The following is a 17,843-nucleotide window of genomic DNA, read 5'->3' as shown; positions in this document are numbered from 1 at the left end:
CCAAAGTGGGCGTCGAAAGGAAATTAAGTATTATATTTTGTTAAATTCATTTCAAGCGTTGGATATAAAAGAATAAACATCGCAGGTGTCCAAAATCATTCTCTTGGTTTGCAAACAGAATCTTTCTGTATCGCATCTTACCACAAAATCTTTCTACGTGACATGTGACTTGTTAGGGGGTTGAACCTAGTATCCTTGTGAGGGTTAGACTTGTGTTTAGTGTGGGATAGACGAGGTATTTTTTTTTTACCTCAATCTGGAGAGTCGAACCTTAGATTAAGTGCTACTAGAACCACCTGACCAATTCAGCTAGAGACCATGATGCAAAGAATGGGGAAATGACCATGCAATTGCAAATGCTGGACAACAATACTGAAATGGTATATCTCTAGGATGGTTCTAATCATTATTACATGCAAAAAAATTTAAAACCTTAGTTACCCTATTCTCAGAACACGTAGATTCCTCAATGGAGCAGCTCAGTAGCCGTGTATAATAGTCTAAAATATGAACTACTTGAGCTCCAGGCACAGCACAATAGCATAGCAAACCACCAAGTCAGCAACAGCCAATCACACCATTCACTCATGCCACCTTATTTGTTACTTAATTACAACAAAAGAATCGATCACCCCATCTCTTTGGTTCAGAAGAACACAGCCATGACCCAAAAATAAAGAATTACACAAAACATACAAAAAAAAGTTGTATGGGAGACCAAAATAGAAGGAAAGCACAAATCCTGCATCTTCCTACACAAAACTATTAACTATGAACAACGTATGGAAAAACCATTTGCTGCTGAAACCCTCCGCAAACAAAAGACTAGCATGCTTCTGCCCCACTCCGCAAAAAGGGGTGGGTAAAAGACCAATATGCCTCTATTTACAGTATTCCAGCCTTGTCTATCCCATTCCGAACTGCTCCAAGACACTATATACAACATCAGATATATGAACATCACCTTTACAAACAAAAGCTTGCCTTTGCACGGGTATTGGTACCCATGTATTCTGCTCCGCACACAAAAGTATCAGAGAACACCAAAGCTGACATCAGTGATGAGGCCTGGGCACCAAGAACTTCATGTGGGTAATGATACTCATACGCTCTGCAAAATGCAATCCCAGGACACGCCAGAACTGGTATTAGTGATTAGGCATGGACAAGGATAGTGGCATCCTGTCTTTTGTGAGAGAGCACAAAAGTAGGACCTCTCCAGTATGGTACCTTTTCTGTGCCATCTGATGATCCAATGCTCTCACTAAGAGGTCCTATCATCGTTTTTTTTTTCATTGCTTTGGTCGCTCCAGTCATATATGCGCTGCTTGCACTATCACTCCACTTCCAGGCTGCATCACTCCTTTCTCTACCAATGACACAAATAGGAAAACTTGATGCTATTTTGGTTTCCAAATGAAGAAATGCAAACAGCAAATCAATCAATTGCCATGACGACTTGTTGAAATATCCCTCCCAAAAACGATAACTCTTCTATCTGCACTACTGTAGATGAAGAAAATTGAATATTGAAGGGTTCAAAAAAGAAAACCAAATTCTGGTTAGCAGGGCGGTGTACCACGATAAACATTCGTGTTGACAAATGTCAATGTTATTATTGAAATGTTTAATTCTAAGACAAAAGTAACATCCATTATATTGGCTGGCTCCAAATTCTGTTGTGTGTGCTGCCTGTTCAGACTTGGGCCTTACCATTCGCTGGTGACTCTCCAATCGGTTACCCTAAAAAAAATGAGACGGGAAGAGGCAGGACCGCCTCCCCGCATTGCACTTAGAAGAGGGCAGGGCTCCAACCCGGGTATGCTGGCTGAGAGCGAGCTCCACTAGCCAGCAGCCCGCGAGAGCATCTGCTTCCCATCAGTTACCCTCACCAAGCTGCACTAGTCTCCCCCTCAGCCCCGGCCCTGGAGGGGGGCGAGAGGGGCGGCCGCCCCGGGCCCCCGATTTCAAGAGGCCCCACCTGAGTACATACTCCTATTAGACTTAGTAGTGCAATTAGAATTCCAATCGACAGTTTTCGTTTTGCTCCGCACTCACACCGCTGAAGCCCACAAATCGCGATCGCGGCGGCGGCGTCTGACCTTCGGCTTCCGCTTCTGCAGTTCCTTGCGCCGTGCCGCCTCTCGCTGCCGGCCGCGCGCCAACGACCAACGCGCAGGCAAGACGGGCCAACAGCACTCGGCGCCCGACGGAGCCTAGCCTGGACGACGGCTGGACCAGGAGTGCAGGACGCATCGCACATGTGCTGATGCACACAGCATGCAAGCAGCAGGCCGGCAAGTCATATTCATCTATTCATGTTAGTTTAATTCTATAACCGTCTCTCTCCTATAAATCAACCGGTTATTTGATCAATCTTGTTTTGTTTTTTTAATTTACCACATAGCAAATTCATGACTAACTTATTTTATTTTCTCTTTAATTTCAGCATAAAGTACTATCATGTTATCTAGAAAATATTAAGCTAAGAGAGTATTGCACTATCTTTGCAAGCACTTTCTCTTCTAATGGTTTATCTGATGTTGATTTAAATGATCTGATTTCAGAGTTATATGTTCTTCAGCTGACTTTAACAGATAAACCAATAACTGCTATGGAGATTTTTGAGTATGTTAGAGAACTGGACTGCTATCCTAATATTTCTATTGCTTATCAGATTTTATTTACTAAGCCTGTCGCTGTAGCATCAGCTGAAAGAGCATGTTCGAAAAGAATTTTATGTATCGAGAAGAAATTATTGGATGAAATCGATATCGATACTATCATTATCGACTTCGTATTAGAAGAAACTTTTGAGGTAATATATACTCATCGCTTGATATTAATGTTATCTATACAATTCAAGTTCTTAGTGGTACTATTTTTTCATATATTATTTATTTATTATTATTGAAGGGCCCCTAGCATAAATCTCGCCCCGGGCCCCCAAAATCTCAGGACCGGCCCTGCTCCCCCTTCCCCAGCGGCGGAGCCAGGGGGGCTGGGGGGTTCCAGCCCCCCCTACTGGCCGGCTGCCCATGGAGCCTCCATGCTTCATCATCTTGTCTAGCATTCAAATAGCAATGTTTAGCCCCCCTAAACACAATGTCACGTTGGCTCAGCCCACCCTAATCCTTCAACCTGGCTCCGCCCCTGCCCTTCCCCCCCACCCCCGTCCCCTCCTCCGCTCCGCCACCCACGTCGCCCCCTCTAACCTCCCCTCATCCCTCACGGCACCCAACATCCCCGCCTCTCCCGCGCTTCCCTACCTCGGCGGATCTGCTAACCCCCCCCCCCCCCCCCCCCCCCCCCAAGGCAAGGCGGTACCCCGCCGCCCAGTGCATAAATGCACCTAGGGGAGCATGGAACAGCACCATGTGGAACACTAACACAAATGCCCTCAAGTGGCTGTACCTATTCCTAAGTATAAAGATATTTCTTATTGTGTGTATGGTCAAGTTACCCCTGTTAAAGGGATGCATACATTATGGATTAACTGTAGTATGCAAATCATACTATACAAAAATATAGTTAACATAATGCTTGTTAATGACCAAGCACACTTTTTTTATGCTGAATTGAGATTACAGGGAGGCATCCTCCTGGTATTGTTCCCTTCACCCGCGTTAGACATAGGCCTTGTTTGGTTCCCTGGGGCTAAAAAATAGCGCTAGGGAATCTTGCTATTTAGGAGTACTAAATGTAGATTATTGACAAAACTCATTCCACAACCCCTAGGCTATTTTGCGAGACTAATCTAATGAGCCTCTTGAATCCATAATTTGATACTGTGATGCTACAGTAACCATCCGCTAATTATGGAATAACATACGTCGTTAGATTCGTCTTGCAAAATAGCCCAGGGACTATGCAAGTAGTTTTGTGCATATACTTTATTTAATACTCCTCAATGATAAGATTCTCTAGGGCTACAAAATAGACTTCCGGATCCAAACAAGCCCTATCGCAATGCTTGAGCACAGCATGTGTTGCATATTGTAATTTACTTACCCAAAAAGAAAAATGGTTGGGATAAATCTGATCCAAAGAATTCACTCATTTGACCTGATAATTATGGTAAACTAAAAGCAAAAAAATACAACACAGTAACAAAAGCAAAGAAAAACATGGTTCATGTCTCCGTAATACTTACCATTGTAGGGTCTGAAAGCATAGAATATGCCTTTCCAATTATTTTGAATAAATAGTCAGCATCTCTGCGGATTTCGTTTGTGATTCCTCCCCATACTTTATCGCTGATATTTTCACTTCTGACAAGAAATTTACCAGCCTGTGGTATAACTACTGTTAGACAAGAGAAGAATGTGAGTTATAATTGCTGGGAAAAGAACAAAGTACTTTGTCTGGGTGATGCCTTAGTGCTGCTTTGCGGTATGCCTTTTTTATATCCACGGCAGAGGAAGAAGGTTCGATTCCTCTGAAAGGTAAAGGAAGTGATTTAGTCAAATAATCATATGAAATTGTGAAGTTTTTTCCATTTTTAGTCAAATAATTGTATGAAATTGTGAATTCTTTCCACCAAAAGCGTATGAAAATTAGGTATCAAAAACAGCTTCCTTCCATGGGGTTTCAATTTGCGTCAATTTTGGCAAGTATCCACTTTTTAGTTCCATTGTGAAGGTTGAAGCTGACAATACTGCAAACAGAATTCCATAAACTAGACAACTCACATGAACAAAAGATATGGCAAGAACTTTTTGATTTCATCGAGCTACAGAAGTTGCAGTAAATTGTAGTAAAAGAAATCACGAGCACCCATCTACACAACCAATATTAAATTAAGAGGGCGTAATTAATGGCCTTCTATTATTTCAGGTTCAAAACTTACAAAGCTGAATTGTGACAAAAGTTTAATTAATAGGACTCTAGATGGGTGCATGCTGTAGATAATTTTAAATTGTGGAAGAACAAAGGCTTACAATATCAAGTACACATTTAATGAGGTCCCTTTTCTGACATCCCGCTTCAGAGAAGAAAACCGAAGATTGGCTCTATTCAGATTGCTACAAATACTCTCTGTCTTCTCTGATGGCATGGACATATTTTCTTGCAGTTGTTTCTCAAGAAGAGTAATTAACCTACGGAGATCATTTTCTGCTTGGTCATAGTCCCTTATGAGTTCATACAAACTAGATCTTCTGGAAATAGCCTGCGGAAGTAGCAAGCGCAATAAGTTATGTTCTGATAGGCAGGACTCCAATTCAAGGAACGGCTACAACCGAAAATCATGACAAGTCCCTCTAAAGACTTAACTTATAAACTTGAGTCGCACTAAAATACCACTTAATGTCACTTCAAAAAAAAAACCACTTAATGTGTCAAAAGTGTGGTTCCATGAACATATCAACCTCACTTGGATAACATCTGATTCTTACACATTGTTCATGGTTCTTCGTAAATAATCATAGGAATGTTACCATGCGTATAGAAAATATTAACCAATGCTCTAAGGTCCATATATCAAATATTAGTCTAGATGATCAGCAAATTTACATGAAGAAAGAACCCATCCACATAATAATGATCTGCAGTTAAAAATGATTAAGATATTTCCCCAACCACAATAAAAACTAACATACAAAAGATGAGAAAGTAGCAACTTCGCGTTACATAGGCATGGTTGTTGCTTGTTACCACTGGTTTTGTCGGATACAACCCACATAATTAAAAACAAGAATTGTTATGTGGAAACAAACATTTCACTACAAAAGCTATTTGGAGCATGCCTATGAATTAGGTAAAAAGCCAAAAACTCATAAACAACTATCCATATACCATTATCTACTAGGTTTGGGGTAAGATTTAGCTGAAAATAAAGAAATTAAATTCAAAAGGGAACTTCTTAGTGTATGAGCTAACAGTAAAGAAAGAATGGCCTGCTAAAGCACATGATGAAACTAATGGACATCATAGCACAATCATACGGTGCTTTTAGCTAAAGCCTAGAAAGAGTTAGAGAACATAGTTATGTGAGGAATTATAAAATTTTTACTTGATGAAAGTACAGAAGAGGATAATGCACCAACCTTAGCATAATCTGCATCAAGGGCTATGGCTAGTGAGCAATCTGCAATTGCATCTAAAATTTGACCCATTGCTTGATATGCCGCTGCACGGTTACAAAAGCAAACTGCTAAAAAGCGTAGTGACTCGCTATTGCTTAGCAAAGCAGTGGTATAATGTTCCACAGCCTCCAAATATTTACCAGATTGAAATGCTTCATTCCCAGCAGCCTGAAATGTAGCAAACAAGAAGTTTATGCCATCAATATAAACTTCTTGGAAAAGTTGCTAAATACGAAGGACATCATGTGCACGCATGATCAGTAACAACATCACAGGACAGATAAAATGCTGGATATAGTTTGACATTATATGGATAGATTACTGGCCCAAAAGAATACAATTGAGTGAAATCATATAACAAGGCAACATATGACATACTTTAAGCCGCAGTAGCTCAGATATTGTCATAGAGAATGATGAAATTGATTCCTGAGATTGCTTTCCACACCTAGTTAGTGTTTTCTCAAAATTAGCAAATCATATAAGCAGTGATACGTGGAATTTAATACCAAATAAAACTAGCATAAAAAATATTACCTGCATTCCATGACTTTTACTTGGTCATACTTTTTAAAGAACTGGTGAGCCTCTTCAAGCTTTCCAAGGAAGAAATATGACTTAGCAATAAGATGATAACGCCACAACTTTACAGAGCAAGTACTGTTGTCCAAGTTATTGCTATCTGAAAGCTTGTCAGGACACAAGCACAGGCTATTCCTTTCTGCTACAGAAAGAGTCTCTTCACAAAATCGGATTACTTCCTCATATCGCTGCAGCTGTTCAAGTCCAACAAGTTAAACAGTTAGCCCAAAAAAATACTAGTGGAAAGTGGAAACTTAGTAATGACGTGCAGTGCACAAGGCAAAATAAGTTTACCGTAAATACAGACCAGTAACAGTGCTTCTGCTTTCATCGCCATCAAGTTATCTGAATAAATACTTATGAACAAAGCATCAGAGATCATTTGCAAGGCACTGGGTATCTTGTCAAAATCCTTTTTTATAAGATACTCCTTGGACTGATGAATACAACCAGATATTTTCTGCAAAAAAAAAACACAAACATTGATGATTGGATTACCAAGTTGCATACAACAAATTATTTTTGAATAAATGTTTTCTGAGAAGGGTTAAGAAAGGTGCAAAATCCATATAAGCATTATGCAATCAATAAGACATTGATCACGAAACAGGTGCCTTCAATAGTTGCAAACATGTACTGTGAACCTGGTGCTCCTCAAAAATCGATTTTCTTTCGTACTGCTAAGAGTCAGTCTGCCAAATGTCGCACTCAATGTATTTGAGAGCAATATGGCTAGGGAATAATAGATTGATTAGGGTGCAAAGCACATGTATGAGTACATATAGGCAAGGATGCCACGGTATATGGAAGTAACCGATCAGGGGGATCCTTGACTATCCTAATCAACACTGGGGGGGGGGGGGGGGGGGGGGGGCGCACCTAGACAGTGCTGCGCCCCAACCCTAAAGGCCACAAGGGCCGGCTAACCAAAGGCCCATGGCCTAGCTATACATGTCTCGCTAACACGCCCCTGCAGTCTGATCGTCGGCAGCACGAACGTTCAGACTGGACCTGAACTCGGTGAACACGGAAGACGGAAGCCCCTTGGTGAAGATGTCGGCGTACTGTGACGAAGTAGAAACATGCATGACGCGGACATCACCAATAGCAACACGCTCCCGCACGAAGTGAAGATCGATCTCAATGTGCTTGGTGCGTTGATGCTGGACAGGGTTGGAGGACATGTAGACAGCGCTGATGTTGTCACAATAGACCAACGAGGCGCACTGAGGAGCAGCATGGAGCTCAAGGAGAAGCTGACGCAACCAAGTGGCTTCGGCGACACCATTGGCCACTGCACAATACTCAGCTTCAGCACTGGATCTGGAGACCGTATTCTGTCGCTTCGACGACTAGGAAACCAGGTTGTCCCCCAGAAAAACCGCATAACCCGATGTGGATTTGTGTGTATCCGGACAACCTGCCCAGTCAGCATCAGAGTATACTGTCAGCTCACTCTGCGAAGACGGACGAAGAAGCCCCAGGTGTAGAGTCCCCTTGACATAGCGAAGGATACGCTTCAGGGCAGCAAGGTGTGGCTCGCGAGGATCATGCATGTGCAAGCAAACCTGCTGAACTGCATAGGTGATATCCGGCCTGGTGAAGGTAAGGTACTGGAGAGCACCGGCGAGACTCCGGAAATCTGAGGCATCCTGAACAGATGGACCATCAGCCGCCAGTTTGGGGTTGGTGTCCACTGGGGTAGAGCACGGCTTGCAGTCAGCCATACCAGCACGATCCAGGATATCCAACATGTACTGCCGCTAGGAGAGGAAAAGGCCGGAGCCAGAACGCTGAACATGCATCCCCAGAAAATGATGAAGCTCACCGAGATCCTTCATGCTGAACTCCTGCTGCAGAGCCTGAATAGTCCGCTGAAGGAGAGCTGGTGAAGAGGCGGTAAGGACGATGCCATCAACATAGAGAAGCAAGTATATGGTGTCAGGACCACGGTGGTAGACAAACAGCGAGGTATCTAACTTGGCTTCAATGAATCCCAGACTGAGCAGATATGTGGCGAAGCGACTATACCACGCGCGAGGAGCCTGCTTCAACCCATATAGTGATCTGTTGAGCCGACAGACGAAGTCAGGGTGAGCAGAGTCCTCAAACCCAGCTGGCTGCGCACAGTATACTGTCTCGGACAGGGTGCCATGGAGGAATGCATTCTTGACGTCGAGCTAATGAATTGGCCAACGTCGAGAGAGCGCCAGAGATAGCACAGTGCGGACAGTAGCAGGCTTGACCACAGGACTGAAAGTCTCATCAAAATCCACGCCGGGACGCTGAGTGAACCCGCGAAGAACCCAGCGGGCCTTGTATCTCTCCAAAGAACCATCAGCCTGGAGTTTATGCTTGAAGATCCACTTGCCGGTGACCACATTGGCCCGCGGCGGCCGGGGAACCAGATCCCACGTGTGGTTCCTCAGAAGTGCAGCATGTTCCTCCTCCATTGCAGCCCGCCAATTAGGATCGGCGAGGGCGCTACGGAAGGTCTTCGGGATCGGTGACAGGGGGGCTGCAGTGAATAGTGCAGGCTGTCGGAAACCGAGCTTCGCACGAGTGACCATGCGATGCTTGTTGACGACGGGGGCCACCGGCACGGCTCCCTTAGGCAGTGGAGGAGCGCCAACGACAGGCGGTGGTGGTGGCGCAGCCCTGGCACGGCGCGTGTAAACACGGGCATAGGACTGCACCGGCGCCAGGGGACGAGTGCCCTGGCCACCGCCCGGAGGCCCGGTGGAGCCGGGCGCTGGAGAGACGGCAGCAGGAGCTGGGCTTCGGGGGGCGAAGCCGGGCGGGACCGTCGGGGCCACACGTGGCAGTGCGGGAGAAGAAGCTCCAGGGGCCGCACGTGTCAGTACGGGAGAGGAAACTCCAGGGGCCGCACATGGCAGTGCGGGAGAGGGCGCCTGGAAGTCGTCCGCACATGGATGTGCGGGAGGGGAGCCGCTGGTACCTGCAGGCAGAAGACGCTGAGACGGTCCAATGGGAACCGGCGCAGCATTAGTGAACTCATCCAAAAACTCAAAGTCTGCCGCTGTAGGAGAAGGGGTCTCCCGAGAGAAAAGAAATGTGGCCTCGTCAAATGTGACATGACGGGAGATGATAACCCGATTGGAAACAGTGTCAAGGCAGCGGTATCCTTTATGGTGGGGAGAGTAGCCAAGAAAGACGCACAAGGTGGAGCGGGGTGCGAGCTTATGGCTAGCGGCGGCGGACAGGTTTGGATAGCAAACGCACCCAAAGACGCGGAGGTGGTTGTAGGACGGCAGTTTGCCATGGAGAGCAAAGTGCGGTGTAACGAACTGAAGCGTCTTGGTGGGTAGGATGTTGAGAAGATATGTAGCAGTGGCGAGAGCTTCTACCCAGTAGGAAGGAGGCATGCTGGCCTGGAACAAAAGAGAGCGTATAATGTTGTTGGTGGAACGAATTATGCACTCAGCTTTACCATTTTGGGCCGAAGTGTATGGGCATGACATGCGAAGGTGAACGCCGTGGGTAAGGAAGAAGGTTCGGGCGCTGGAGTTGTCAAACTTCCGGCCGTTGTCGCACTGAACGGCCTTGATGTGTGCGCCGAACTGGGTTGCTACATAGGCAAAGAAGTTAGCAAGTGTAGGGAATGTGTCAGATTTCATACGTAGGGGAAACATCCACAAATGATGCGAACAATCATCCAATATGACCAAGTAATACTTGTAACCAGAGACACTAATGACAGGTGATGTCCAAAGATCACAATGTATAAGGTCAAAATTGCTAGATGCACGAGAGGATGACGTATGAAAAGGAAGACGAACATGTCGTCCTAACTGACAAGCATGACAATGAGTTGCTACTGTCTTTATTACAAAAAGGTAGGATAGATGTAAGCTTGGACAAAGCTTCATGACCAGGATGCCCGAGATGCCGATGCCAAAGCGAGGAGGTGGGGCCGCCGAGAAGAGCTGTGGCTGCAGGACGACACAACGGATAGAGGGGCCCCGAGCTATTACACCTGGCGAGAATTCTCCGGGTTTGAAGGTCCTTCACAGAGCAACCAGTGGGATCAAACTCAATAGAACAATTATTGTCAGAGGTAAACTGGCGCACAGATATAATGTTCTTAATAATGTTCGGAGAAACAAGAACATTATTAAGTAAAAACGAACCAGGAAGCTGTGTGGAGCCAGTGGCAGTGACGGGTAAAAAGGAACCGTTACCGACAATAATGGACGAAGGAGAAGGATACCGCGAGAAGGAAGTATGTGAAAGAGCATTGGGATCAGAAGTCATATGAGATGTGGCACCTGAGTCGAAGTACCAATCGGTGGCAGGGGGCTGCTGAAGGCTCACGGTGCTGAAGGAGGACGCCAAGGACTGCTGATCCCAGGAGAAGGGGGCGCCCGAGGGGTACTGAAACCCTGGAGACGCCCAGGCCTGCTGCGCCTGGAGCTGCTGGGCCTGGAGCTGCGCCTGCGCCTGAGCCTGCTGCTGGGCGTGCTGCGGCATGGCGTATGCCTGCGCTTGGGCATGCGCCTGGGCCAACAGTGCCTGCTGCTGTGGTGCACCGGCGGGGAGAGGCAGAGGGGCCAGTGGGGGGCGCGGGCCGGGCCACATCTGAATGGACCCGGCCCACAGGTTGTGCAACGAAGGCCAGGGTGCGGTGGAAGCACCCGAGCCGGCGCCCTTTGCCGTCCCGGAAGGAGTGGTCGTGCCGCCCGTGGCGGGCGGGTTGCCGGAAGACTTGCCGCAGCGTTGCTTGCCGCGCCGCTGCTTCAACTTGGAGGAGACGCCCCCGGAGCCAGACCCGCCCCTCGAGGGAGGGCGCTGGTCAGATGACCGACCGCCACCCGAGGAGGGGGTGGTGCTGGAAGGTCTCGCTGTGGCCGCGAGAAGGGCGGTGGGGGGGGCACTGCCTTGTGCGCCATGGTCATCTCCTCGAGGGTCAGCTCGGAGACGACGTCCTTGAACAGCGGGAACGGCCGACCGCGGCGAAGATGACGACCGATGTCGCTGAACCGGTCGTTGAGGCCGCGGATGACGTTCAAGACCAACGTGCGATCGAAGACGGACTCGCCAAGGGAGGTGAGGCCGTCCGCCATGGTCTTGAAGCGACAGCAGTAGTCGGTGATGGAGAGCTCCCCCTGGACGAAGTTCCGGAACTAGTAGTCGAGGTGGAGGGCGCGCGTCTCCCGCTTCCCCAGGAATTGGGTTTCCAGGGCGAGCCAGACGTCGCGAGCCGTGGCGTCACGCTCCATCACTGTCTCGACGAGATCGGTGGGGAAGGTGCCCAAGATCCACGACTTGACGACGCAGTCCATGCGCACCCAGTCGGGGAAGTTCGGTGTCGGCGTGTCATGGAGCACATGGTCCTCGAGGGAGTACTTCCCGACGGCGAGGAGGAACTGATCCCGCCAGCGGTTGTAGTTGCCGGTGGCGAGGTCGAGGACGGAGTGGACGAGGCTGCGGATGTTCTGGACGCCCACAGCCTGGGCGTGCAGATTAATCACGGCGGCAGCTTCGTGTTGAAGCATGGCGCCGTGGAGATCGTTGCCGCGGGTGCTGGAGGCAGTGGATTGCCCGTCCGGCTCCTGGGCATCATCATCGGCGGCGGCGGCGGCCTTGTGGGCCGCGGCGGCGCGCTGCAGAGCCGCGCGTTGCCGCGCGGCTAGGGCATCGATCTCCTTGGCGGCGTCAGCCGCCTCCTTCTCGGTCGCGGTGGCATGGGCCAGGGCCTCGTCGCGAGCGGCCTGGCGCTTCTTGCGCTCGGTCTCGGCGGCCTCGGCGGCGGCCTTGGGGGAGACGGGAGGAGTCCCAGCCATGAGATTGACGGCGCAGGCGAGGCAGGGGATGCCGCGCGGCGGGGGTGGCGGCGCGGCAGAGCAGTCTGCACGTGCCGGGGTGGCGGCGCGGCAGAGGAGTCTGCACGCGCCTGGAAGGGGCGGCACAGCAGGGTAGGCTGCGCGCGCTGGGTAGGGGCACCGCCGGGGAGATGCGGCGCTAGGGAGCGGAAGCAAATTCAGGTGAAACCTGAACTCTTGATACCATGAGAGCATTATGGCTAGGGAATAATAGATTGATTAGGGTGCAAAGCATAGGTATGAGTACATATAGGCAAAGATGCCACGGTATATGGAAGTAACCGATAAGGGGGATCCTTGCCTATCCTAATCAACACTAGGGGGCGCACCTAGACAGTGCGGCGCCCCAACCCTAAAGGCCACAAGGGCCGGCTAACCAAAGGCCCATGGCCTAGCTATACATGTCTCGCTAACAGTATTAATGATGTGTGGGATCAAGCCCATTTGGCACTATCACAGCTAATGGTATGCTGGCAAAAATGTAGTCAGTGGTTTGTTGGCAATGTTCCTGGGTAATTATCATGTACCCAATGAAAAAAAAAACTGCTCAAAAGGTGGTTAATTTGAGAAATTTGTAATCTGGTAGTTAATCTGGCATAATATCAGAAAGTTAATTTGTACACTACCTGAGCTTTTTGTAGACCGTCAGAAGCCTCTTCTACAATTTTATGATCCAAGCTTGACAGATGATTAGACTTCAAACACCTCTCAAAAGCCTTTTGTGCCTCTTCCACATCCCCCAGGGCAAGTAAGCAGCTAGACCCATCAGATGAGCATACAGTAAGTTCATATATTCATAATGTAGAATGTAAGCAAGGGTGCTACATATTTACAAACTAACTAAATGAATTATTAATATCTGTTATGAACTGGACCTTCTCTTAAGACAATTTTTATGACTAACAGTTGCATGAAGTATTTCTTTTCTTTGGGGTCTGAATGCAACACTCTATAGTTGGTTAGATTGAGTAAAATTCTAATACCTAGAAAAGTGATAAAAGAAGGTAGGATGCTTCCATGCATTTCCAACAAGACAAAAACATAGTTACTTTGAATTTATCCTACTGAGTAGGCACAACATGAATTGTAATGAACTTCAGTTAGGTTGCCTAGAAGTTAGTATGAAAGTAAAAGTTAATGCATTGGTTATTTTATCAACAGCATAGCCTAATAGCCTTTTGTCTTACTTGGCAGCTCTGACTTGTGCCTTCAGAAAGCTGGAATCAATACCAATAGCTTCTCGACAATCAGATAGGGCCTCTCTCATCTTACCAAGAGACATCCGAGTAGCTGCACGATTGCTGTAGCACAGCATTAATGCTTTTTTAGAAGCTTTGTTTGGAGAAAAAGAATCAATCCCGTGGGTATAGCATTCCTCAGCCTTAGTTAACTGCCCTTCTGCATATGATTGATTCCCCCTAGAATAAATTAAGCAGCTCAGCATTAAAATATTGGATATCGCAAAGAACATACAGCCCGAGGAAACCCAAAACGAAGGTACACAGTACCCCTAGCTAGTGAAACGCAAACAATAAAGCTATCAATTTCACTATAAAACTCAAAATATTTTCACTTTTTATTATCCACTCATAATACTATGACCAGTCTACGACTCATACAAATCTACATTTGGACCAGCAAAACAGCAAAATGTTGTCTGATACTCTGATCTAAGTGTAAACTGTAACGATTAAAATCCAAAATAAAAGATATAACTGATCGACCAATTTCTGAACTGTAAGAAGTCCAAATAACCCCATAAGTTTCAGTCTAAACACAATCTAACGCCCCAAAACTCTATGACCAGGTAACCCCTTAACGTCAAATTCGCTCTGCAGGGTTTTCTTCCACCACTTGCATGGTTTGGGTTGGGTGGTTTCACCCTTGTGGTCCATGCTAACTAAATAAGCAAAAGGGGGTGACAAGAGAAGGTCATGCAAGCACCTTAAACGCCATGTTTCACAATCTTCATGGTGTTCAAAGTTTTCTGTTTTTTTGCATACGGTTACCCTGTTAGATTCCATTTTGCTGTATTCAGTCCACTGAGCAGCTGAAATTGCACATTGCTGCCTTGCTGAAACTTCTGAGCGTGCAGGTCCAATGGCAGATGAAGGAATGCTTTGAATAGAGTTAGCGTGATTACACATTCCTCCACTTTTTTTCTTGCCATGTCGTCTTTGTGAGTGCAATGTACTTTGATTAAAAGTTGATGCAGAAAATATGAAATCAGATTGACCAGAATGTTCTGTGTTTGTTACAGAAGTGAACTCTGTTCCACCATGGCTACTGTCTGCTATTTGCGAAGCAGAGTTGTAAGAATTGCCTTGGGCACAGTTGATACCAGAGTCTGATAATGCAAAGCTACTGGTTACATTCAAATTGACATTTTCTTCAAGCGACACCTTTCCAGAGCAATTATCACTTCTTCTTGGAACTGATTCCAAGGAAGAAACCTGGTGAGCTGAGGAGAATTTCTTTGGCATAACAGTTCTTCTGTTTTTTATCACACCCTTAACTCCTCCTTTGTTCTTAGATGCCACATTGTGGTCTTGAGCAGTGAAAGGTTTCTCACTGAATGACCTGCATTCATTAAGTTCTGAGGCTTCTACTGCTTCGATACCATAAGGCACATTTATGAAAGAGACCTTCGCACTGCCATCTTCAGATCCAAAGCTAGAAGCAAATTTTTCTGTAGAAGAAATTTCACAAGGTTCTGAGTGTAGGGGATTCTCATTAGTAGAAACAAATGCCTGCTTTGCATCCTGCAAATTAAACTTGGTGCAAGTGCTATCTTTAGCAACTGAAGCATTAAGTTGTCCAGAGTTAAATGGTACACCGTCTTTATCAGCTGAATCTACCTTACTAATGCTAGTTTGAGTTGCATTGGCAGTTAAATCCCGATACCCAGCATGTCCACCAAAAACAAAGACATCCCGCTGAACATTGACCCCGTGAGCAGAAATCATACTTCCATCCTCTGGCAAACTACCTTCATCCACAGATTCCCTAACAGGCAAGCTGTCCCCAAACCTTGCAAATTCAATAGGAGCATCGTGGTCGGAACAGGTTGGCGAAGCTAAAGATATTGCCTCCGCACTGTCACATTGTATGGTTTGAGATGGGGCTCTGCTCCCTTCATCGAGCTTCTCAGTCTGATCGTGAAGAGAGTCCGGAAACAAACCCTCATGCAAGCTGGAATTGCTTCCGCGGGTCCAAAAGGGATCACTGGCGTTCGTCACTGGCTCCGGATCATCTCCTCCGGGAGCATCAGCGTCGCTTCGCCTGCCGTAACCGTCATCCAGCGCGAGCTCGTCAACTGCTGCCGGTAGATCGATCAGCAAGGCCTCACCGGATCCGGACGAGAAGCACCTCCTCATCTCCGGCGCCCCGGCCGCGCCACGCCCGAACACAAAGCTGGCGCCGCGAGCGGCGCCCTCGCCGCGAGAGGCGCCCCAGGAGCCCACGGACGGCGAGCCCTCCTGCTGGGCGAAGGCGGACGCCGCGGCGCGGCGCGAGAGATCGATCCCGGGGCGCCGGATCGAAGCGGCGGCGGCGGCGGGGTGATCGGAACGGAAGGGCGCGCCATGGCGCCGCGGCCTCCCGGCGCGGGGCCTGGGGCTCGAGGCGGCCGGGATGGTGGGGAACGGGGCGGAGGCGGAGAAGGCGAGCGGATCGGGAGCGGGGTCCATCGCTGGCAGCGGTGGCGAGGCGGGGGGTCGGGTGGAGAAGGAGGGGGAAGAAGAAGAAGAAGAAGAAGAAGAAGTGGCGCTTCACCTTCACGGCGGCGGCGCGCCGGGGACGTGCGCGCCGTTCCCTGGCGCGGCTGGCAGGTGGGCCATGGGGGGACGGCCGGGACGGGGAAGAGAGGTGGAGGAAATGATCTGATCCGGTTGGATTTTGAATCGAAATGATCTGGAAAGGGCAAAAAGGGAAAAAGAAAAGACTCTACAAGAGCGGTCGCGCTGACACTGACCACCAGGTTACTAGTTTATTGTCACCAAAACACGCTAATCACTTTTTTTCGAACGGAAATGGGATTATATTGCACCAGAAATCACTTATTTTTCCGAATGGAAATGAGATTATATTGCACCAGAAAGCACGGTATAAGCCCAATTTACAAAGAAACCCCTGGAAATAAGGAAAATTACAGCACACGCACACATGAGCCCCTTCTTCTGTTCTGGCGTCCGCAGATCCCCGTCACCTCCGCAAGGAAGACTGGAAGGGAGGCCGAACCACGAAAGCAAGATCATAAGCCAACGCTGCAACTAGGGGTGGTAAAGGGTCCAACATTTTGAACTAGGAAATCTAAGGATCGGGCCCTAAAAAGGCCGGGCTCTAAACATATGTATTTTTGAACTAAAAATTTTAAGGGCTTTATTGGACTGTGAAGAGGCCATTAGGGCCATGGCCCATTACCACCCCTAGCTGCAACGCAGCTCCAAACATTGGAAGATGCCGCAAGAGCAGACGCCGCCGAACCATCTCGACGCCCACTCCCGTCAGCGCAGCAGTTCCCAATCATCGAATCACCAATAGACTTGTCAAGCTTTTCTTGCAAGCAAGATGAGGAGCAAACAAAACAATAGTGTAAATTCTCGATCAAAGAAAAGAATGTAACCTGCTCAATCATTAGCCCATATTTGGTGAGATATTGCTGACTTACTAGCTATCACAGAGGGCCGTAGCCAGGAATTCATTTTTTTATTGTTAGAGAGCCCAATCATGCTAATTTATTTAAAAATTTAACCAGATTTTAAATTTTCAATGCAAATTTGGGAATCATAGGTGGGGCCAAGCCCCTGGGCGCCCACCCCGTGGCTATACGCCCCTGATCACAGTCTCATCAGATTGTAACAAATTCCGCTGTGAGTCCTCCCAGTTTTACCAAGCTCCAATTTCGTACCCCTCCTCCCAAAGTTCTAACGGCTGGTCGTGGTTACGTGGCACCATATGGAAAATTAGTTATTTTTACGAGGAACAAACAAAATTAATACTTAAGATGGTGTACGAGCACTTCATTTCGTTACATTTAATTTCTCAATCTCTACTCCTAAAAAGGCTGAATGGGCGACTCGTCCGTCGTGCGACGGACGTCCGCGACCCCGTCAGTCTGTCGCTACTATCTCAGCGCCGTCCATCGCTCGCTTGTTCCATTGTCTTGCGATCATTAGCCGTCCGTCAATCGCAAGTTATCACCAGGCGGATCAGTCTGCCTTCCGCCAATTCCATCCGTTCCTAGGGCGAACGGGGACTCATCGGCCCTCCAATGACTTGCCATACTTTCGCCCGAGACTGCCTCAATCGGATCGTTCTAATCCGCGCAGAC

The 17,843-nt window shown here is 47.7% G+C and overlaps 1 protein-coding gene across 4 annotated transcripts; it reads right to left on the bottom strand.

The window, feature by feature from the left end:
* Nucleotides 1–561: 561 nt before the first annotated feature.
* LOC120706516 lies at nt 562–16,340 on the bottom strand. Of its 4 annotated transcripts, XM_039991192.1 has the most exons (12): nt 14,456–16,334; nt 13,699–13,929; nt 13,138–13,267; nt 6,976–7,128; nt 6,624–6,862; nt 6,465–6,534; nt 6,048–6,254; nt 4,941–5,170; nt 4,360–4,438; nt 4,154–4,291; nt 1,231–1,369; nt 562–1,111 (listed from the first exon to the last, which is right to left on the bottom strand). In XM_039991192.1, exons 1-11 carry the CDS (start codon nt 16,198–16,200, stop codon nt 1,358–1,360), a joined length of 3,234 nt encoding a protein of 1,077 aa, XP_039847126.1. In that variant the 5' UTR covers nt 16,201–16,334; the 3' UTR covers nt 562–1,111; nt 1,231–1,357. The 4 variants fall into 4 exon arrangements, with proteins under 4 accessions (XP_039847126.1, XP_039847127.1, XP_039847129.1 ...); XM_039991193.1 differs by lacking the exons at nt 562–1,111; nt 1,231–1,369 and adding an exon at nt 1,379–1,506 and having other exon boundaries at nt 14,456–16,338; XM_039991195.1 differs by lacking the exons at nt 562–1,111; nt 1,231–1,369; nt 4,360–4,438 and having other exon boundaries at nt 4,160–4,305; nt 14,456–16,339.
* Nucleotides 16,341–17,843: the final 1,503 nt, after the last annotated feature.

Source organism: Panicum virgatum, chromosome 5K (genome assembly GCF_016808335.1).
Source record: "Panicum virgatum strain AP13 chromosome 5K, P.virgatum_v5, whole genome shotgun sequence".
Classification (NCBI taxonomy): Eukaryota; Viridiplantae; Streptophyta; class Magnoliopsida; order Poales; family Poaceae; genus Panicum; species Panicum virgatum.
Note: the sequence above shows the minus strand (reverse complement) of the source record. Positions and strands in the feature narration are given on the sequence as shown.

Bases quoted from the DNA above. Each gene is read 5' to 3' on its own strand.
- LOC120706516 (XM_039991192.1), bottom strand. From the start codon at position 16,200: ATGGACCCCGCTCCCGATCCGCTCGCCTTCTCCGCCTCCGCCCCGTTC. The intron at 13,930-14,455 runs GTGCTTGCATGA...AATTTATTCTAG, and splicing joins TGTGAAACATGGCGTTTAAG to GGGGAATCAATCATATGCAG. The intron at 4,292-4,359 runs GTACTTTGTTCT...GTTATACCACAG, and splicing joins TAAGGCATCACCCAGACAAA to GCTGGTAAATTTCTTGTCAG.